This window comes from Schistocerca piceifrons, chromosome 7 (assembly GCF_021461385.2).
Source record: "Schistocerca piceifrons isolate TAMUIC-IGC-003096 chromosome 7, iqSchPice1.1, whole genome shotgun sequence".
Taxonomy (NCBI): domain Eukaryota; kingdom Metazoa; phylum Arthropoda; class Insecta; order Orthoptera; family Acrididae; genus Schistocerca; species Schistocerca piceifrons.
Window position 1 is genome coordinate 199,303,118 of NC_060144.1, and position 23,310 is coordinate 199,326,427.

The following is a 23,310-nucleotide window of genomic DNA, read 5'->3' on the forward strand; positions in this document are numbered from 1 at the left end:
TTTTCAATTGGTGAGAGATCTGGAGAATGTGCTGGCCAGGGCAGCAATCGAACATTTTCTGTATCCAGAAAGGCACGTACAGGACCTGCAACATGCGGTCGTGCATTATCCTGCTGAAATGTAGGGTTTCGCAGGGATCGAATGAAGGGTAGAGCCACAGATTGTAACACATCCGAAATATAATGTCCACTGATCAAAGTGCCGTCAATGCAAACAAGAGGTGACCGCGATGTGTAATCAATGGCACCCCATACCATCACACCGGGTGATTCGCCGGTATGGCGATGACGAATACACGCTGCCAATGTATGTCTACTGCGATGTCGCCAAACACGGATGTGACCATCATGATGCTGTAACCAGAACCTGGCTTCATCTGAAAAAATGATGTTTTGCCATTCATGCACCCATGTTCATCGTTGAGTCAAGGGTAACTGCAGCCATGGTCTCCGAGCTGATAGTCAATGCCGCTGCAAACGTCGTCGAACTGTTCGTGCAGATGGTTGTTGTCGTGCGCAAATGTCCCCATCTGTTGACTTGGGGATCGAGACATGGTTGCACAATCTGTTACAGCCATGCGGATAAGATGCCTGTCATCTCGACTGCTAGTGATACGATTCCATATTCTGCTAACAGTCATTGGATCTCGACCAACGCGAGCAGCAATGTCTCAATATGATAAACTGCAATTGTGGTAGGCTACAATCCAACCTTTATCAAAGTCGGAAACATGATGGTACGCATTTCTCCTCCTTACATGAGGCATCACAACGACGTTTCACCAATCAAAGCCGGTCACCTGCTGTTTGTGTATGAGAAATCGGTTGGAAACTTTCCTCATTTCAGCGTGTTGTAGGTATCGCCACCGGTGCCAACCTTGTGTGAATGCTCTGAAAAGCTAATAATTTGCATATCACAGCATCTTCTTCCTGTCTGTTAAATTTCGCGTCTGTAGCACGTCATCTTCATGGTGTAGCAATTTTAATGACAGTAGTGTATAAGCACATATGGATACCATGTTGACAGCGAAGCATGTAATGAAGAATTATTTAGGAATAAAGAGATTAGACTCGCCGAACGGCAGAAGCATTGCGCCGTCGACAGATACACGAACAGAAGGTACAGAGCTTTGCTTTGCTAGCTTTCGGAATGTAATTCTATTCTCAAGCAGAAACACACACACCTGTTTTTGCATGCCCATGTCATACCAGGTTGCCGCCATGCTGTTCAGAAAGTTATGAACTAGCGTGATTGTTGCTTGGTGGGAATGGGATAGGAATGGACTAGGACATTGTGGAGGTTGGGTGGGTGCCAGAACACCATTTTGGGAGGGGTGGAAGTATCTTGGGTAGTATGTCCCTCATTTCGAGGCATGATGATAGATAATCAAAGCCCTGACGAAGGACGCGGTTCAGTTGATACAGTACCGGGTGGTATTGGGTGACAAGGGGAGTGCTTCTTTGTGGTTGGTTCTTGCGATGGATGTGAGGATCAGGTGAGTGTGGGGATATGGCACGGGGTGAGGGAGTTCTCATCACTGCAGATGCTTCTGCCATGGGTGACCAGGCTGTATGGGATGGAGTTTGTGGTATGGAAGGGATGGCAGCTGTCAAAATTGCAGATACTGTTGGTGAAGGTGGGTTTGATATGTGCTGATGTGTGTGGATGGTGTCATCTGAGAGGGGGAGAATGACACCTAGGGTTTGGTTTGTGGAGGAGGACCAGGTGAAGTGGATGGGAGAGAAGGTGATGAGATTGTGGAGGAATGAGGGGAAGGTGTCCTGGCCTTGAGTCCAGATTATAAAGATGTCATCAGTAAACGTGAACCAGACCATGGGTTTGGGGTTTTGGGAGGCTAGGAATGTTTCCTGTAGGTGGCCCATGAAGAGGTGGGCGTAGGAGGGTGCCATGTGGGCGCCCATTGCTGTGCCACAAATTTGTTTGTATACCTTCCCTTCAAAGGTGAAGTAATTATGGGTTAGGATGTAGTTAGTTAGATGTATGAAGAATGAAGTGGTGGGTTTGAAATCTGTAGAGCATTGGGAGAGATAGTGTTCAATCACAGCAAGGCCACGGGCATGTGGGGTGTTGGTGTATAAGGAGTTGGGACCCAGGAGGTAAGGGTGTGGGGATGTGGAGAGCCAGTCCAGGAAGTGGTTGGTATTTTTAATGTGTGGGGCTATTTTTTGGACAATTTTTATGAATCGTTTGTGTTGTGACTTCAACAACATGTTGCAGAAACCTGTTTAGAGAATTCAGTATACTGACTGCTGCAAGTCAGTATATTTGTTCCTAAATTAAATTTGTTTTAAATCATATATTCTGTGTCTAATTAGATGCCCTGTATACAAAATCAGTACTTGTAACAGAACAACCTATTCAGGGTGATTTTTTTTTTCCACTGTGTACAAATTCTAGGGACTGATCAGTAAGAAGATACGGAACAAAAAACGTCTAATGAACTTATGTCCAGAAATGTATGGTTCTCATGCTAGAGACCATTTATTCAATCATACATTGTTACAGAGACTGCGGTCTAACACACGCTGTACCAGGTAGCCACATTTACAGTATGTGTTGAAAATAGTTTCCATGTGCCTCAGCGCATGTGTGTATGTGCTGTAGCATGTTCTCTCATACATTCACATATGCCAGGTTGCATACAGGATATACGATACTTTTGAGATGGCCTCTTAACCAGAAATTGCATGGGTTGAGATATGATGAACAAGCAGCCCATGCAACTGGACACCCTCAACCTGTCCATCGACGAGGGAGGACACTATTGAGATGTGTCTCGATGTTAATGGTGAAGTGGACTGGAGCACCATCATGTAGCAGCCACATAACCCTTCGAATCATCAGTGACAGTTCTTCCAGTAGGGGAGGCAAAGTCACCCATGAGAAACACTGGTAGTTCCGGCCTGTTAGACAATGTGGAAGGAAGACTGGTCCCAAAATATGGTTGCCAATTATCCCGGTCCACACATTCCGTATGCACCAATGCTGATTATTCGCTGTCACCATATCATGGGCATTCTGCATGGTATCCCACAGATAACTGTTACGATAGTTGAAGATACCCTTCACATAGAGGTTACCTCGCCTGTGAATTGGATGGTCGACTCACATCCTGGAATCGTAGTTGCCTGATGAAGAAACCAGTGGCAAAACTACTCCTGATGTGGGAAGTATGTTGCTAGTACACCCTGCACAGGCTGTAAGTGACAAGGGTAGTAACAATTGTCATGGAGAATGTTCCACATGGTTGTCTGGTTTACCCTGTACTGGTGTCTCAGCTGCCTGGTCGTGATATTTCTTTTATTGAATGATGCCACCTTGCTTTCAGCTGTTAGAATTTAATTTCATGACTGCAATTTTGGCATTAAGCCATTTTCAAGCATAACATTTTGACATATAGCTTTACATTAAGCAAGCTAACATTGTAATTACATTATTAAATGAAAATGAGCGTATGGCATCGTTGGCCAGGAGGCCCCATTTGGGAAGTTCGACTGTCAAGTGCAAGTTTTATTTCATTTGACGCCACATTGGGTGACTTGCGTGCCGGTGATAGGGACGAAATGATGATGAGTACAACACAAGAACCAGTCCACGAGTGGAGAAATTCTCCAACCCGGCCAGGAATCGAATCCAGGCCCGCTTGGGTGGGAGGCGAGCACATTACCGCCCAGTTAAGCAGGCGGAAATCTTATGCTTGAAAAGGGCTTAATGCCAAAATTGCAATCATAAAATAAAATTCTAACAGCTGAAAAGAAGATGACATCATTTAAAAAGTAATTATACTCCATTGGCAGATTGCTTATGAGCACTTATTTATTTGTGTGGTGTTAAAAATATCAGTTTTGTGAGTGATACGTACACTGCTGCCCATTAACCTTTTGCACTCTGTAATGCAGAAACAGGTCACCTCTGTGCACTTGTATATAAATTGCTGCCACAGTTGCACAAGTCTCTTTGCGGAAACACTATGGCCACTGGCCAACATGTAGGGTATACACTAACACAAAAAGTGCACTTCATTCCATTATATGTGCATCAGCATTACAGTACAAAACTTTTTACTGTGTGATAGTTCTTTGAACTCTTCATGGGGACCGAGCGAGGTGGCGCAGTGGTTAGACACTGGACTCGCATTCGGGAGGACGACGGTTCAATCCCGCGTCCGGCCATCCTGATTTAGGTTTTCCGTGATTTCCCTAAATTGCTGCAGGCAAATGCCGGGATGGTTCCTTTCAAAGGGCACGGCCGACTTCCTTCCCCGTCCTTCCCTAATCCGATGAGACTGATGACCTCGCTGTCTGGTCTCCTTCCCCCAAAAACCACCACCACCATCTTCATGGGGGACTGTTACCATCATTACTTCACTTGAATTGTTTACAAACGAATCACTGTTATCGTAAAAATCATTCAGGTCACACTCATTTTAACATAGACATTCCTCCAAAAGCAGTACATCTCTGCCTCAGAAACAATTGTGTGTAAAGAACTGCCCATTGTAAACAATGTAGTATAGAGGATATATGACTAAATGTGTAGGTGATTTGGAAATATGTAGGATGTGAAATTTAGTGTAGAGAACTGCTACCTCTTGTTGCAACAATTGCTCTAACCTGTTGGAGCATGGAGTTAAACTGAGCTTGAATGACAGATTAGGGGGAATGCTACTCCATGCTGCTTCAGCTCTCTGCCTGAGTTCATCAGTCTTAATACACTGGTATCCAAAATTAAAGCAACAAACCACTATTTCTCTGTCCTGTGTCTAATTCATACAAACTGTCAACAGATGTCCATACGACTGTGTTCTGCACGGAAGATAACTTTCTGGTCAACAAACAATGATACCAATCATGACATCAGGGCACCCATCAAATGGGGTAGTGTTTGCCAGAGTGTCCAAATCCACAAGCGCTGTCTACAGTCACAGATGGTGCTGTATGACATAGTGAAGATGCCTACCAGACTCTCTGCAGTGGAGGGACACAAAAAGAATGGAAGCAGGACAGTAGCAAACTGGTGTGGCATGATGGCTTAACATGAATCGTTCAGTTGTTTTTCGGATGTGGTGACAGTTCATAGAGACCAGAACTGTATCCCGAAGACCAGAGCGGGACTGATCATGTGTGACATCTGAAAGAGAGGAACATTATTTGGCTGTAAGGGGACGACGGTACTACCTTAGTACTGCACAGCATCTGGCATCTGACCTTGCAGCATCCACTGGACGTGTTGTACAGAGGCAAACAGTGTACCTCCCCCCTCTCCTCCTCAGCATGGCCTCCCAATGCTGCATGTAGCAGCTTTACCCTGTCCTCATCCACTTTCCTGCACACTCCCACCCAGATGTTGATCATGCAAGTCAAACCTATGAACTTCACTTTAATGACTGCTTCACAGCCTGTGCCATCTGGATTCTTCCTACCAACACCAGCTCTTTTGAACTGTACAGGTGGGAAATCGCCTTGCTACATGTCCTGTGTTCCCATAACCACACTGACCTTGACATTCATTAGTCCCTCTCCCCCTCCCCTGCACCTGGAGATCACAGTGGTCGTGTGTGTGTGTGTTTTTTGTCTTTCTGATAAATGACCGTCTGAAAGCTGAATGTTTTTGTCATTGTCTTTAATTGTACCTGTCTGCAACTTGATCCTCCTCCTGTGTGGTGAGCATCAATCTACCCTTTCCATATTATTGTTCTCAAAACCCTATGATACAAATCAGTTGTTCAAGTTCTGTAACGGACAGTGATTGACATGCACCATGCCCTTGATTTTCTGGATATGAGAATAACCCGTTTAAATCACATGTGTTCCTAGTCAAGGTCTCTTCAGTTGATTGCCAACCACTTTTGAAATTGGAGAACGATTTGTAATGCAGCATTAAACCTAGAACATCATCTCCATAAACTTGTTTCCAAATTTCAAATGTTTCCGTATATGGTTTCTCAATGTGAGTGCAAAATTCCAATTTTGTTGTTGCTCAGGACTTTGGGTCAGCCATTTTAGAAATCATGATGAAATTTGCACCACCCTTCACTCAAATAACAATAACTTGGAAACAAAACCAATATCAAGAATGTGATAGCTCAGAGGATTGTGGTAGATACTTGATGCTACCATTGTGCCACTTGGATTTTTGGTTATGTAAATTTTTTAAAGAGTTATTGTGTGAAACAGATCTCACATTTAAGACATCCACGAGTTTTTATCAACAACTCTGTTGGTCATCACAATGTCAGTGAGTTTGTCAATGTTGTTAAAATGTTGCATTCTTTCAGAGAATGCTCCAGTTTGATGGTGTGTATCAATAAGTCTGCAAAAAATGTTTTTAAGATTTATGCCTCATACTGCACTAAAGCTTTTTATGTCCCAACTTCAAATTTGTTGCAGTGAGCAAGCTCTATCTGAAATCTAATAAACCTGATGACACCATACACAGATTGATAGGATGGACTGAATCAACTAAAAGAAAACTTATGATTGCTAATTACTTCAGTAGCTAATTTCATACTGAATAATCTTTTCATCAGAGAGCTGATGTTCGTAGTCAACATTTGTGGGGAGGATTACATTTGTCACTTAAAACAACACAGCCATAATGTTATTGTATACAATGCACATCACAGATTTAATAGATGAAGAGGCTAAGAAATCAATAGTAAATGTTAACTACAGAACTACCAAGGAGTAAGTAGATCCAAGTACTGGATGTGCTCATCTTACACAGCTTCCAGAATCATACAGTAGTAGTGACTTTCACATGCATTTTGATAGTCGTTTAAGTAATATAGTATTGCACTAGTTGACAAACTGCCTATTGGCTGCTGTCTCGGGTTCTTTGGCCGATGTTCATCTGATGATTTTACTGACGTTTTGCCAGCATGAGTGACTGGCATTGTCAAAGCTTCACCCTCCATTGCCGGTGGTGAACAGTTGATGTCTGTTGGTCAGTTGTTGCACTATAGATGATTTGAACAAAGGAAAGTTAGGTTAGCTAGTACCAAAGCAAATATGATTACATGCCAGGTATCATGTCCTCATTTATAACCATGAAAATGTCCACCGTCACAGGGCAAAACATTCACCTACTGTGATGTAGAAAGTCGTAATGCCTTTTACGACAGTGAATTAATCTGGAGCGAGGCCTATCAAGCACATGAAATAACCAGGCTGTTGAACAGGTGTTATTGTGATTATATTAAGTGCTTTTGATCATTCCCAATGATAGAACACTTTTGTTTGTATCAGAGGAAGCAATTTTGTATCTGTGAATTCCAGACAAGAAGTTCCTCTTATAGAGAATTTACTGAATCAATCTGTAGTGTTTATGTTTAGGAAACTCTTAAAGTTTTATTTATGCCAAAACCAATTACTTTTGTTAATTGGTGAGACATGGAAATGGTTGAAATAATTTATGTTATCATTGCAGCTCAGTTGTTTATGTAATTTTGTACAGATGTGAAATAGGTATTTATCATGCTTTGTTTCAGACCCGGTGTAGTATACACACTGCAGGCATTATCAGATGAGGACCGCAGATTGTGGATGGATGTCATGGATGGCAAGGAACCCGTAAGTCCCCAATCACTTGTTCCGGTATGTGCACTTATCTTTTAACACTTCATTTCAATACTAAACTGTATTACAGTACTTGTAAGTTTTGTTTAAATAATGAATTTAGCATGATAGCTGTTTCAGTATGAGAATGTATTTTTATAACTGCATGTTCACATATTTATAAATGTGTTAGTGACAAATGCATAAAAGTAACAGTTACTTTTAATAGTTTCACTCTATAAGCATTCTTCTTTATTTAGTTACTGATATACATATTTCAGTTGCTTCAGTTACAAGAGCTGTTCATTTAACTGACTTTTTAACTTTCTTGGTGCTGTTGGTATATTTCTATAACTTAGCTCTTATAGTTAGCTGTTTGGCTCAGGGTGATACTTCATGCTATGTTATATGTGTAGAAAATTGTTAGTATTGTATAGAGATTCATATGTGAAAATAACTTTCTTTTATTTGCTTCTTTAACATCTTGCATTCCATAATCTCATTACTGAAATACAATATATAATCTCTGAGAAAGTGGTCATATGTGCCAACCATTGAAGCAGTACACAGTCATTTATTTAAATTCATCATAAAATTATACTGTTTTATTGTGTTAAAGGCGCATCAGATGTTAAGATCAGATGGCTCTGAATCTGTTGTAATATGACGTCAGTGTCATGATAAGTGACTGGCTCTTTTGGGAAAGGAATAAATAGTTTTTGGGTAGTGTTACCTCATTGCTTTCAAGATGTTGTTTATGCTATATGTTTTACTTTGTGGTTTTCTCCATCCCTGCCTCCATCCTTCATTTTCAACAACACACACATCACTGGACGACAGTACAGAGGGACATGAGGTTGGATACTTCTGTTGTAGCTGTTAAAGTCAACATTTCATTTGAAACTCCTACTTCTTCTTAGTTGTCTCCTCGCATTAGGTGAACATGTCCCAGTTCTCACATTAAGGAAAAATGATTGCCAGTTCAGGGATTGACCACAAGGATTCTTTGTGTGACAATAAGATATGCTGATGGAGGTGACTCTGCTCTGTCCATAGATGTCATTCTGCTTGTAGACTGACAGAATTTAATGTGTGTCATTAAGGCTTACTGACAGATCAAAATAAATCTGCATTTCCAATATTTTGAACAACATAGTATTTGTGAGACACAAAAGGAGGCATTTAAGAGGACTGTCACAATCATTTTATTGTTACCATAAAGGAGTTCCATGTTTCCATGCTATCATACATGCCTTTCACAAAAGAAAAATCTTCAATTTTATCGTTATAGTGGTTCTTAAAAACAACAATTTAGTCTCATTTAGTGAGTTTATCCTCCATAATGGCTTCTATTAAAGCCAATTACAAGCAAATCTTTCTTGTGCGCGTATCGTCTTGTAGCACTACTTTTTGAATTGTTAGAGCTCATCTTGTGACTGATAGATGAACAGATGTCTGTTAAAAATTGCAATACAGCAATTCTTTTGGTATTGCACAGTAAATAATCTTTCAACAAATTTATTTAAAAATAGTCATTTACGAAAGGACAATGAAAGCATTTACCTCAATACCAACAACCGGCTTTTCTTTGTAAATCCAAATCTTTTGTGTACAATATAATAATCAAATGTTTCAGATAATATACTCTTATCTTCAGTTAGTATGAATTCAAACAAGGTGAAAATAATGCTGCTGCTGTTCCTGACATTGATACTCCAGAATTAACAACATTGGACAGTAAGCATGTTGTGTCTTTTGTGTTATGTGAGCTTATTAAAGTAATCATGAACAAAAACAGAACCTTAATGCAGAATTAACTAAAAACATAGAAAGTGAACCAGCAAGACTATTTGGCCATTTCCAGATGAAACTACTGTGAACAGCATAAGTGTAATATGTAAAGTGGGAATTGACAATTGCACACTCTCTCGACTAAGGATGGCACACTATGGCTTCTTCTTGTCTTATTCATTTTATTGCATGTTATTGTGGATACTCTTGTCATGCAGATGACTTTTTAATTTAAAGAAAAGAAGTTGAAAGAAAAACGTGCCATTACTTCTGTACTACGTAGGAGACATTGTTGTAAATACCTGTAGTTACATCACATGGCTTTACATTAAAACCAACTTCAAGTGTGACACAGTACTACTGGGATACCAGAGCCAAGTAAGACATTGAATTCTCAAGATACAACCTGTCAAAAACCACAGGCCTCACACAGGAATGTGTGTAATTTTTTTGTAAACTATTACAGTCTGATTGTCCTGTGTTCTTTAACATTCAAAGCCAGGTTTTAACAATCAATAACTAGAAAAGCCAATTTTGTAGCTCATTATTCACTAAATAATGATGACATTACAGTGCAGTAACATTAACAATAATCAAAAAAGAACTCCAGCTGCAACAGCACCCAATTAGAAATTACCAGATTAGAAATTTGTCAGAGCCAGTGGCACCAGTTGAAGACATCAAGTCTGTGATGATCAGAGCTGTTTTGCTTTCAGCCAACACCACCTGACATCAGCCCTAACCTGTGTCAAACCCATTTCTGTCAAATAAACTGCTCTTGCTACTGGAATTCGTTCCTCGTCATTGTTAAGATATCACAGTTGAGCATTGGCTCTCACTCCAAACATAGTAAAAATGATTAATAATGTGCTAAAGAGGCAAAGAATGTCAAAAAGGAAGACTACAGATAAGCCTTACATTGTCTGTTGCTCATACTAAATTTAACAAGACATGTAAGTCCTGCAGGGTAGCATCCTTGGCATGACCTTTCACGTCTTTTTGCTAACAATAAAACATTTATAGTAGTAAGATATTTCCAGCACCTTTTATTTCTGAATTATTTTACCTCTTTCTCTCCTTCTGGTCATGCCATTCACTCCTTTCAGCTGCATTTTATGCTGGGGAGAGTAGAATGCCAAGTAGACAACAGATATTTGAATTCTCCTTCCAAAATGTGTAGTGTCCAGAAATTAAGCATTGATTTTGTTCAAATGATGAATAATAATAATAATAATAATAATAATAATAATAATAATAATAATAATCCCCGTGGAGGCCCGGGAAAAGAATAGGCCTCCGGTATGTTCTGCCAGTCGTAAAAGGCGACGAAAAGAACAAACCACTAATGGGGCTAACCCCCCTTTTAGTGTGATTACTTGGTTCAGGACAGAACTAAAGAAGCCTCGGACAAGCGCCGTCATGGTCGGGGACGACGTTTGAACCCTATGCCCGCCCACAATGGTAATGACACTGCTAGCCAACTGGAAAATGATTTAAATCCAAATAGAGGTGTTTTGCAGGATATGCTTCCTGCAACCACCCTAGAAGGAAAACAAAGACAGAGGATGAGATGGTCAGATGAAGTTAATCGACACCTCATGTTCTGTTATTACCAAGCAACAAACCTACGAACCAACACAACTGGGTACAGATCACAAGTATACACAACATTTATTACCAGATACCCGGAATTAAAATTTTTAACAGAACAACGACTAGCTGATCAGATCTGTGTAATAATAAAAAATAACAGGATACCCCAGTCAGAATTAGAAAACATCAAACAACAAGTACAACAAATACTGGAACAAAATAATGTGCAATTAGAAGAAGAAGAAAATACAGTAATGGACTCAAACATCCCAGAGCAAACAAACAAAGAACAACACGCATCAATTAAACAATCAGAGGAAAACGAAATCGTAAGACAGCCACCAGCACAAGCACAAATAGAACATGAAGTGACACACATGTTATATATAGAAGAAAAATTTCAGTTGACATATATAGAATACAAAGACACAAATACAGACATTAGACCATTCTTGCATAGACCACCAAATAACCCACAAGTTGAAACAACAATAAAAACTATCAACACAATCATACACAACAAAATAAATGAATACACAACTATGGAAGAGTTACAACTACTGGTTTATGTAGGAGCACTCACTACACTAAATATACACACTAGGCAGAGATCAGAACCAACCAACACACAGAAGAAACCCACAAAACCAGCATGGCAACACGGGCTACAGATCAGAATAGAAAAACTGAGAAAAGACATCGGACAGCTAACACAATTTATAAGAAATGAAATATCAGACAAAAAACGAAAAAGGTTAGGTAAAATCTCACAACAAGAAGCAATAGAGCAATTAGATGAAAAGAAGCAGAAATTACAAGCATTGGCCAAACGACTTAGAAGATACAAAAAAAGTGAAAATAGAAGGAAACAAAACCAAACATTCAACACAAACCAAAAGAAATTTTACCAGACAATAGATAACACACACATAAAAATAGACAATCCACCAAACATAACAGACATGGAACACTTCTGGAGCAACATATGGTCAAACCCGGTACAACATAACAGGCATGCACGGTGGATACAAGCAGAAACAGACTCATACAAGATGATACCACAAATGCCTGAAGTGATAATTTTACAACATGAAGTCACCCGAGCAATTAATTCTACGCACAATTGAAAAGCCCCTGGAAATGATAAAATAGCAAATTTCTGGCTAAAGAAGTTCACCTCAACACATTCACATCTAACTAAATTATTTAACAATTATATATAAAAACAAAGATGAGGTGACTTACCGAACAAAAGCGCTGGCAGGTCGATAGACACACAAACAAACACAAACACACACACAAAATTCAAGCTTTCGCAACAAACTGTTGCCTCATCAGGAAAGAGGTAAGGAGAGGGGAAGACGAAAGGAAGTGGGTTTTAAAGGAGAGGGTAAGGAGTCATTCCAATCCCGGGAGCGGAAAGACTTACCTTAAATATGTCTGCTTGTGTCTGTATGTGTGGATGGATATGTGCGTGTGTGCGAGTGTATACCTGTCCTTTTTTCCCCCTAAGGTAAGTCTTTCCGCTCCCGGGATTGGAATGACTCCTTACCCTCTCCTTTAAAACCCACTTCCTTTCGTCTTCCCCTCTCCTTACCTCTTTCCTGATGAGGCAACAGTTTGTTGCGAAAGCTTGAATTTTGTGTGTGTGTTTGTGTTTGTTAGTGTGTCTATCGACCTGCCAGCGCTTTTGTTCGGTAAGTCACCTCATCTTTGTTTTTATATATAATTTTTCCCACGTGGAATGTTTCCTTCCATTATATTAAATTATTTAACAGTTACATTGCAGACCCATACATATTCCCTAATACACTTACACATGGAATAACTTATCTGAAACCTAAAGATCAAACAGACACAGCAAACCCAGCTAAATATCGCCCCATAACATGCCTACCAACAATCTACAAAATATTAACTTTAGTCATTAGACAGAAATTAATGACACATACAACACAGAACAAAATTATAAATGAAGAACAAAAAGGCTGCTGCAAAGGAGCACGAGGATGTAAAGAGCAACTGATAATAGATGCAGAGGTGACATATCAAGCTAAAACTAAACAAAGGTCGCTACACTACGCATACATTGATTACCAAAAAGCTTTTGATAGTGTACCCCTCTCATGGTTACTACAGATATTGGAAATATACAAAGTAGATCCTAAATTGATACAGTTTCTAAACATAGTAATGAAAAGCTGGAAAACCACACTTAATATCCAAACAAATTTAGATAATATCACATCACAGCCAATACAGATTAAGCGTGGAATATACCAAGGAGACTCATTAAGTCCTTTCTGGTTCTGTCTTGCTCTGAACCCACTATCCAACATGCTAAATAATACAAATTATGGATATAATATTACTGGAACATACCGACACAAAATCACACATTTGCTATACGTAGATGATCTAAAACTACTGGCAGCAACCAATCAACAACTCAACCAATTACTAAAGATAACAGAAGTATTCAGCAATGATATAAATATGGCTTTTGGAACAGACAAATGTAAGAAAAATAGCATAGTCAGGGAAAACACACTAAACAAGAAGATTACATATTGAATAACCACAGTGACTCCATAGAAGCGATGGAAAAAACAGATGCCTATAAATACCTAGGATACAGACAAAAAATAGGAATAGATAATACAAATATTAAAGAAGAACTAAAAGAAAAATATAGACAAAGACTAACAAAAATACTGAAAACAGAATTGACAGCAAGAAACAAGACAAAAGCTATAAATACTTATGCTATACCAATATTGACCTACTCATTTGGAGTAGTGAAATGGAGTAACACAGACCTAGAAGCACTAAATACACTTACACGTTCAGGATGCCACAAATATAGAATACATCACATACATTCAGCAACAGAAAGATTCACATTAAGCAGAAAGGAAGGAGGAAGGGGATTCATCGACATAAAAAACCTACATTATGGACAGGTAGACAATTTAAGAAAATTCTTTCTAGAACGAGCAGAAACTAGCAAAATACACAAAGCAATCACTCATATAAATACATCAGCTACACCACTGCAATTTCATAACCACTTCTATAACCCTTTAGATCACATAACATCAACAGATACGAAGAAAGTAAATTGGAAGGGGAAGGCACTTCATGGCAAGCACCCGTATCATCTAACACAGCCACACATCGATCAAGACGCATCCAACACTTGGCTAAGAAAAGGCAATATATACAGTGAGACGGAAGGATTGATGATTGCAATACAGGATCAAACAATAAACACCAGATACTATAGCAAGCATATTATTAAAGGTCCCAATACCACAACAGATAAATGCAGACTTTGCAAACAACAAATAGAAACAGTAGATCACATCACAAGCGGATGTACAATACTAGCAAATACAGAATACCCCGGAAGACATGACAATGTAGCAAAAATAATACATCAACAGCTTGCCTTACAACATAAACTTATAAAACAACACGTTTCCACATACAAGTATGCACCACAAAATGTACTGGAGAATGATGAATACAAATTATACTGGAACAGAACCATTATAACAGATAAAACAACACCACATAACAAACCTGACATCATACTCACCAACAAAAAGAAGAAATTAACACAACTAATCGAAATATCCATACCCAATACAACAAATATACAAAAGAAAACAGGAGAAAAAATTGAAAAATACATCTAACTGGCTGAGGAAGTCAAGGACATGTGGCATCAGGATAAAGTTGACATTATACCAATTATACTATCAACTACAGGAGTCATACCACACAATATCCACCAGTACATCAATGCAATACAGCTACATCCAAACTTATATATACAACTACAGAAATCTGTAATTATTGATACATGTTGATTTACCCGAAAGTTCCTAAATGCAATATAACATATACCATACAGTTAAAAGGAAGTGATGCTTGATCAAGGTCCGTGTCACTTAACGTCTGAGAAAGTAAAGAAATAATAATAATAATAATAATAATAATAATAATAATTATTATTATTATTGTTATTATTATTATTATTATTATTTGTAATGTAATTTGTTTATTGCATGTTACATTCAACATAGCACCATTCACATCCTGATACAGCTCCCATATGGTGGCTGTGGCATGAAAGACATTTTGGAACATTTGTGGTGTTATAGCTGCAGCAGCTTGTCTAATTTGGTGTCGGAGCTCCACTAGTGAGTTGATATGGTGTCCCTTAATAAATCCCCAGAGGAAGAAGTCCATGGGTGTGAGGTCGGGATCAGATTAAGAGTCCTGTGTGCCCAGTCAATCTTCCAGGAAACACTTTATTCAAAGATATTCGCACATTAATGGCATGTTGGCCTGGTTCCTGTCGAGGTGGGAGTAAACATATGCATTCATTCATCCCGCACAAGCTGTGGTAAAAGAAACCTTGTAGCATATCAAGCTACTTTGTCCTGTTCATACAATTTTTGGTGAAGAAGAATGGGCCATAGTTTTTGTTAATGGATGCTACTATCCACACATTAACTTCTGTGTAATCTGTCTGGAATTCCAGGTGCTCCACTGGTGGTGTGTCATGTGCAGTTATGTTGATTAACTCTTCCACAAGTGTGAAATGTTGCCTTGTCATTGAATAGAATCTGGTTGAGGATGTTACAATTTTAATCTGTTTCAGACAAATCCTAGCACATGTCCATATGCTCTCCCAGATTTTCATCGTGTAACTGGGGAAGAATCTGCAGATTGAACACTGTTTTTTTCAGTGAGTGTTCTAATACTTTGTCTCATGGAGTGTGGGTGTCCAGTTCCACCTACGATTGTTTCGTGGAACTTGGACATGCATTCAGTGCATGTTCTAATGTTTTCAACTTGGTCAGCAGAGTTATGTGGGTGGCCTTGTCTGGGCTCATTCTTAAGTGTACTAATGTGCTAAACTCGTTCACTAATCATTGAATTGTCTTACCAGTTTGTCCAGGTTTATGGAATTGGCGATCAAATCTCATCCAAATTTCACCATGTGGTAACCTCTGCAACCACCATGTCACAGTGGCTATCCTCTCCTGCACAGTTGGCATCTCATTTGTTCTGGTATCTGTAACTACAGAACACAAGTTTAGGAGTGCCATGAAGCCAACCCACTGTTTTCAGCAACAACTGCAACTTTTACATCTGCAGTGCACTGGTGTATACACCTTACCCCCTCCACCAATGTTTGCTACAAAATCGATATTTAATTTCTGGACACCCTTTCCATGTAATCTGTCGCCATGAGAAAATCTGAGAGATTAGAATATTAGTGACAGATTCTTTGGTTATCAGTTCATTGTCAGTTTGATGAGGTTCGTGGGCATTGTGTGCATTGAAAACATTACTCCAAATCAATCCTTCCAAATTTCTAAACATTTTCATATACATCAATATAAGAACCTGAGATGCAGACAGCTCCTGCATATTGCTGCTCTACATCTACTTGTATGCATTATGCCACTGAAGAATCATACTAGTGATAGGCATTTTGAGAACCGTCTCTGAAAAGTCGAGTCGGTATAAGAGGATCGCGGACAGCTACCAGAGCTGTTGCCAGCTTCCAGCTGCAGGAGAAAATGATAGTCATCTGCATAGCCCCGCTGTAGAGATGTTTACAAAATAGTATTACGTTATTGGTTGAGGTACGTGCACGAAGCTGTAGTGCCCAGCCGACTGCTGCTGTCAAGGTTCTGCTTAACACCAGCTAGAATGTAGTCTTTGTACTTGCCTCTGAGGAGAGATTTTAATGCAATAAAGCTGACTTTTAGGTTGGTGGTATGAGCCCTAGTGGTGAAGGATTTGAGATTTGGCCAGCAAATCTTCAAGCTCTGTTCCGGTGTCTCCTGGAAAAACATCACATTTTACCTTGGGAAGGGGAGGGAGGGCATTATTTTATCTCTCATGCTGTTGTTCATATGCTATCATCATTACTTGCAGTAGTATTTTTAGTCATTTTCTTCAATCATTGTGCTATCTACATTGATAACATTTAGTAATATGCAATTTATTCTGAGGATGCATTCATGAAACCAGTTTATAAGGGTTTCTCATTGTTGTTGCTGTGGTAGATTTTGGAACTGCTAGACAGTAGTCAATAAATCTGAACTGATCACAGTATGCCCTGTTTACTTTTTCTCTCCTCTGTTGTTTAGCGTATAATGAAAGCAATATAGGCTAAAATCTGTAGAATTTTCAAAACTCTTCAGGTGACACACAAAGAAATTTCCCACTGAAGCACATTTATATTTCATAATATATTACAGCAAAATTGATACTAATCATTAAATTCCTTACTTTTCATCCTTGCTGCAATGAAATAATGAAGACATCTATTTCCCCCTGTCCCTCCCCCCCCCCCCCCACCCCCCCGCTCCTCTCTCTGTCTCTCTCTATCTCTCTCCATGTATTGCTTAGTCTGTCCCTGTTAGTTTTGGGAATGGTTGATAAAAAAATCTTTACCTCTGAACATTACATTTCTTAATTAAGTATTAAATTTACTAAAACTCAGCAAATACACTGTGAATATGAAGCATAACACATTGAAAAATCTTATTACACTTTTAAGATTTTGAATATTGACCTTGTCTTATCTGAATTTGCAAAATTTTACACATTGCAATTACAACACATTTCATGCCAATGCATGTGTAGACTGTCCCGTGTATCTTGAAATTTTCATATCAAACAGTAACAAGTGTTTATTTAGGTGGTGGCTGCCTAACCGTTTAAATTGTAGTGTCTTTCTATTCACTCTTTCCATGTTAGTGTTTCATAGTTGCAGCATGCTTGAGCTTGCATGATGTAGCAAAGAGTTTCTCCTTATACAAATGAATAGTTTGACTCATTAAAATTTTTGTTGGGTTTCAGACATATTCAGTACCTGGTAAATCATCAAAATCTGAAGAAACATCTCTAGATGAAACAGGGTTTAGATTTGTCAGCAAGTGTATTGAAGTTCTGGAGAAAAGAGGTCAGTAAAACACCGTGGATGATTTTTATGAAGTTTCTGTGCCATATTTCAATTGTAGACCATAAAAAAATTATTCATTGTTGAAATATTAAGGCACATAAATTTGAACCTGAACATTATTATAATTTAAGAGCAAAGATAACAATGAATAGTAGAGGCATGGAGTCACCTCAACCGTTTCATTAGTTATTACCTTTGTTGCTAAGATATTTACATTATGTCAGGCATTTCCATTACCACTTTCAACATAAAATTCCTATTTCTCTGTGAAAATAATAAAAAAATTATATATGATTCTTGTAATAGAGATTTTCTTGTGTATTTAGTACATTTTTGAAGAAATATAACTTTAGAATACCACAAGACTACATTCCATTAACATATAAATGTCGAAATTTGTTAAATACCAGAAAATATTACTGCATGGTACAGCTTTTTAGGTGTCAGTATGTTGCTTACACTCAGTTGAGAGATCTCAAGATCAATGAAAACACACTGTATTATGGTAACACCATGCAGTGAAATTGCTTTAGAATTATACAGAAACATGTAACATTATTGAAATTCCCATACAGGACCATTCATTGTGTCTGTACAGGCAGCTTCTGTAGTGGTTCTGACTCTGTGTTGTGTTCATTTAGCACACAATAATCAAGTCACAGAGAAGCAATGTGTCACAGTGAACACATTTGGGTTTCATTACACGTGGCCTGATCATTGGTAGATTAAGAAACTGGCAAAAAAGTGTCTGGGAGTTGAATGTCACCTGCAGATCATTTTGCAGCTGTAGAGAAGGTTCCAGGAGAAAATAAACATTCAGGGGTAGTATGTGTACATGTTCTACCAAGTGGGGCAACCTATCACAGGCATTGTTATCCTACCTTTTATACCAGAAAATGTCCAAGCAGCCTCTGAGTCTTACATCTTCAATCAGCATGTATATCATTAGTTTTGAGAGGTTACTCTTTATGCACTTGAGACCTACTACATTCATTTTTCTTGCACAGAGGCACTGCCCAGTTTGGGCAAATGAAATGTCTTTTCCCATATGACAGCTCAGGACTGTGATGAAGTTGCTGTTTGTGGATAAGTTACAGTTTAGTCTGGAGAATGATTCTTGCCCTCTGTTCATGTCATATTCCCCTTAGACACATCACAGTTCTGCTAGTATTGTGGAAAGGGGCTGATGTGGTGACATAGGGATGCTCTTTTGAGTTAGCATCATATTGCAAGCGCACATTCTGCTGCATATGATTCCTGAGTGTTCTGTTTGTGGTGGCTGAAGCCTGTAGATATGATTTTGTGCATCCTTTTCATGATGTTAGATTCAATCTGATTTACGATAATGTTTGAACATGCAGGCCTCGATTAGTGAGTGAGTATCTACAACATTTAGAGTCAGGTGCCATGGTGTACCAAATTTCTTATTGGGACTACAATCAGATTTGACTGTGCATATAACTTCTAAGATGAAGGTCTGTTGTCCTAAATCTGTCAGAACTAACAGTTGCTGGAATCCAGGAGTTCGTCCAGTAGTAGGAGGTGTTACCTAAAGCCAAGCTGGATGATCTGTAATCTTCTGTCAATATCCCATTCTCGAGTTATTGTTTTTTATATCTGATGGATGGCCAAGAGCAATGTGTCCATTTGTGGCTCTGTACATTGGGAACCATGTGGCTATAACAGTCATCATATTTCATAAACTGTTAAGATGTAGAAACAAGATATTTTGCAAATGATAGCACGCAAAGAGGCACATAAGTTGTATGGCAAATACTCAAAACTTTTTTATCCTCTGAGATATGGAAGTAACTTGGCCCCAGCAGTGAGAGTTCAGCAGAACAGAACATTTAAACACATCGGTAGCATTTCAGGAAAACACAGGAGCCTCATTTAAACACATTCTCAGCACCTGGGGAGCGATTGAGTGTGACAAGTTAACTTCTTCACAGCAGTCAGAGGGTTAATATCTAGCTTCTCAGTTTCTATAAAAATTATTCTCATATTTAAAATATTTAAGACGTGAGATGGACTTTTACCCAGCAGCTGCCAAAATAGGGGCAGCTGGATAAGGGATGACACTCATACAAATGGTATTTAAATTGTTGATGTAAATATTTTATGAAATCTTCATAGGCTGACCTAATATTTAATAAAAAGAGCAGAGAACAGCTCCACATGTATATGAGTGCTGGATATCGAAAGCAGTAACAAAATTTAAAGAAAACTTTTTGAGGTCAATAATATAATATTATTATTCTCCACATCTTGGAAAGTTTTGGCATTCATTCTCGATGCACAGGTGACATTTAATGCCTAATAAATTATTTAGAAAGTTGTTAAATGGCCCTTTGAATATCTTCAAATGATATTTATGCTTTTTGTGCGCTTAAAAAAGAATAACTTATGTTCATTATTATTATTATTATTATTATTATTATTATTTCTCATAAACATACTGCAAATTGACAACCTGTTTAACCAGACATGTTTCACTTTGATTAACAAAGTATGCTCAGAGTTTGTGCTATAAATAACTACATAATAATTTTGTTCTGTAGATTATTATAGACAGAAGACATAGTTTATCTAGTGAATTACATATTTTACATAATTGTTGTTGTGGGATTTTAGTTAATTTTCAGCTTCTTACAACAAGCTAGAGTTAAATTTGCACTGTGTACATTCAGGAGTTTTGTTTCATCAAAGTGGTCGTCAGAAAACTAGAAGAAATTGTACCTGTGCTGTACGCTGAGTAAATTCAGTTCTAGTGTATCTTGATAATGAAAGGAGAAACCAGTTGTAATCTGAACATGGAAAAAGAAGCCAAACAGTGTAGCAAATTTTTAAAATACATCATCTATTAGCAATATTGTTTTTAAATATATAGTTATCACGGGAAAAGAATCTATTATGTGCTGGTAATGTTAGCAGTGTGATCATTGAGGTTACTGTATTAACAGAAGTGAAATTTATCTGCCAAAATAATTTTTTTTCTATTTGCAGTAGGCTTGTAATAATAATAATAATAATAATAATAATAATAGCTGCTGAGAAAGATGAACACCAAAACAGAGTAACTGATGCATTTATTACTTAATATCTTTTAGGTTTGGAGGAAACAGGTCTGTACCGTATGGTGGGCCTCAACTCGAAGGTAACGAAGTTATTGCAGATGTGCTTAGACAAGAGAAAACCTGAAAGACTACAGGCACTGGATGATGAATCTGAATGGGAGAGTAAAACTATCACTAGTGCCCTCAAGACTTATCTTCGCAACCTACCAGAACCATTGATGACATTCCGTCACCATAACGCTTTTGTTGCTGCTGCGAGTAAGTGATGCTTAATTATCTTAACAGTTTTTTTACTGAAATTATGCTCTGAAAGAAAGAAGAAATGGAATTAAATTTTATGATTTGATTAATACTGATCACATTGTATGAATAAAATATCAGAATCGCGTTTGCTAGAAATTACTTCTACATAATACCAAATCAATTTGTGGGGTTGATTTTATAAACAATGTATTAACACATCATGGTTGCTCATGTAGACCAAAAAATTAAACTCTGGGAGTAAGAAAAGAAAGCATGAGTGTTTATGAAGGTGTAAAACTCTTAGCAAAGAAGAAAGGGGGATAATAAGAGAAAAAGTTTTCGAGATATAAGTTATTTGTGATCTAAACTATGATAGAGAAGTTAGTACTGCCAAATGAAATTAAGCTTTTTCAAAAAACAACTTATTACCATCTGCTATGCTTCTGTCTCAAACGATGTGCCCCTTAGATGTCTGCTATACAACTCATTGCAGAAAATCTGTAATGTATTAAGAAATGTTGTTAAAGCAGTCAAGAGTCTTTAATTTTTTTTCATGTTAGATGGGTCATATTCATTGTAACACACCACAGTGTCAAACACGTCAGTATATTTACAAATAAGAGACATTTTCTTCATGAAAATATGGCCTCATGCTGGCCATTTTCATAACTGGATTTTTATGTTTTAATCTTAATATACAACAAAAATTAGATAAATGTAAACCACACACATACATACTGCATACTACTCGTGCTTGACCAGTAGCCCCAGAATGAAATCAAGGTGTGAGATATAGTTTGTATAGTGTCACGAAAGCGACAAGTAGGTGTTCATATCACTTTCTTCAAATAAGAGGATAGGTATCCTCCTGACATTACTGAGAAATGAATCTTTTTTGTTGATTTGTTTTCTGTTTATTGTGGGTAAATCGAACCGAAACTTGTTGGGCACCCCCAGTTACGTGCCACAAATTTTTTAGAGAAAGATTTTCAGAAAACAGTGAGAGAAAACAATAAATGAGTGTTTGCAGAGGGTGTGTTAATATCGCTATGAACTAATAAAAAGTGAAATAGAGAATATCTGTACACCCTATATTGACTTCGTATTATTTACCTATGTAACCACTGTTGTTCATACTGTTCTTTCATGATTTTTTGAGGTAGAAACTGTTCATTGCTGATGTACAGTTTATTGGGAAAAACTAGAAATATATTTGTATTTGCACATAATAATAAAAAACACTTCATTCAACATCGAATGATTCATTGTGTACATGAAATGGCAAAAGTTGATGCATAACAAAATTATTCATTCTTCTGAGTAAGTCATTGATTAACATCTCTTAAAATTATGCATAAGTGCTTTGCTACTATTGCGTTTGGTGTTTTTCTTCCACAGAACATTTCATATTCTGTATTTAACTACAACATTCCTTTAATGTGTAGAAAGGGTTTTTTAGAAGAAATTTCATAAGTCAAAACTTTAACTTAAGTGTGGGAAGAGTCATTACTGTACTGGGATGAGTGCGTTGACAAATTTTAATTCTGCATGTTGCGGACTCTTTTCATAGGGTGTTGCTTTGTGTCTGCTGATGTAAGTTTTTCTTTATTAGTATTATTGTACTGATGCAAAACTGTTTATATATTTGGATGCAGTCATTAAACAAACAACATAGCTTGTAGGAAAGCAATCAGTTTTTGAAAATATAATGTAAAAGTATAGATGAAAATTCTATTCACCAAGAGGTGAAGGGAGAACACACATATAACGGTATTTTAAGCTTGCAAGCTCTCAGAGCCAGTGGCTGCTCCTCCTGGCAGAAGGGTCGAAGGGGAAGGAAGATGGGTGAAGGGAAAAAAAAAAAAAAAGCCAGTGTGGTCCCCAACAATCAGTCTTTCCTTCTCATCTTGCCTGGGAAATCTCCCCTGACCCAAGGTTGCGAGCATCTTTTCCGAACTCTACCCCTTTCTCTAAACCTCACCAGTCCTTTTCCTTCTTCCCCTCTTGCTTCTGTTCAACCCTTCTCCCAGCAGGA

The 23,310-nt window shown here is 38.1% G+C and overlaps 1 protein-coding gene across 1 annotated transcript in view; it reads left to right on the plus strand.

Annotated features, from left to right (window-relative positions):
• The window catches only part of LOC124805077 (rho GTPase-activating protein 10), a 596,619-nt gene that overhangs the window by 527,571 nt on the left and 45,738 nt on the right, over nucleotides 1-23,310 (plus strand). The window contains exons 11-13 of the mRNA XM_047265509.1: nucleotides 7,511-7,592; nucleotides 17,853-17,955; nucleotides 21,066-21,290. Of these exons, the coding sequence (XP_047121465.1) occupies nucleotides 7,511-7,592; nucleotides 17,853-17,955; nucleotides 21,066-21,290 (410 nt within the window). The remainder of the gene's footprint in view (nucleotides 1-7,510; nucleotides 7,593-17,852; nucleotides 17,956-21,065; nucleotides 21,291-23,310) is intronic.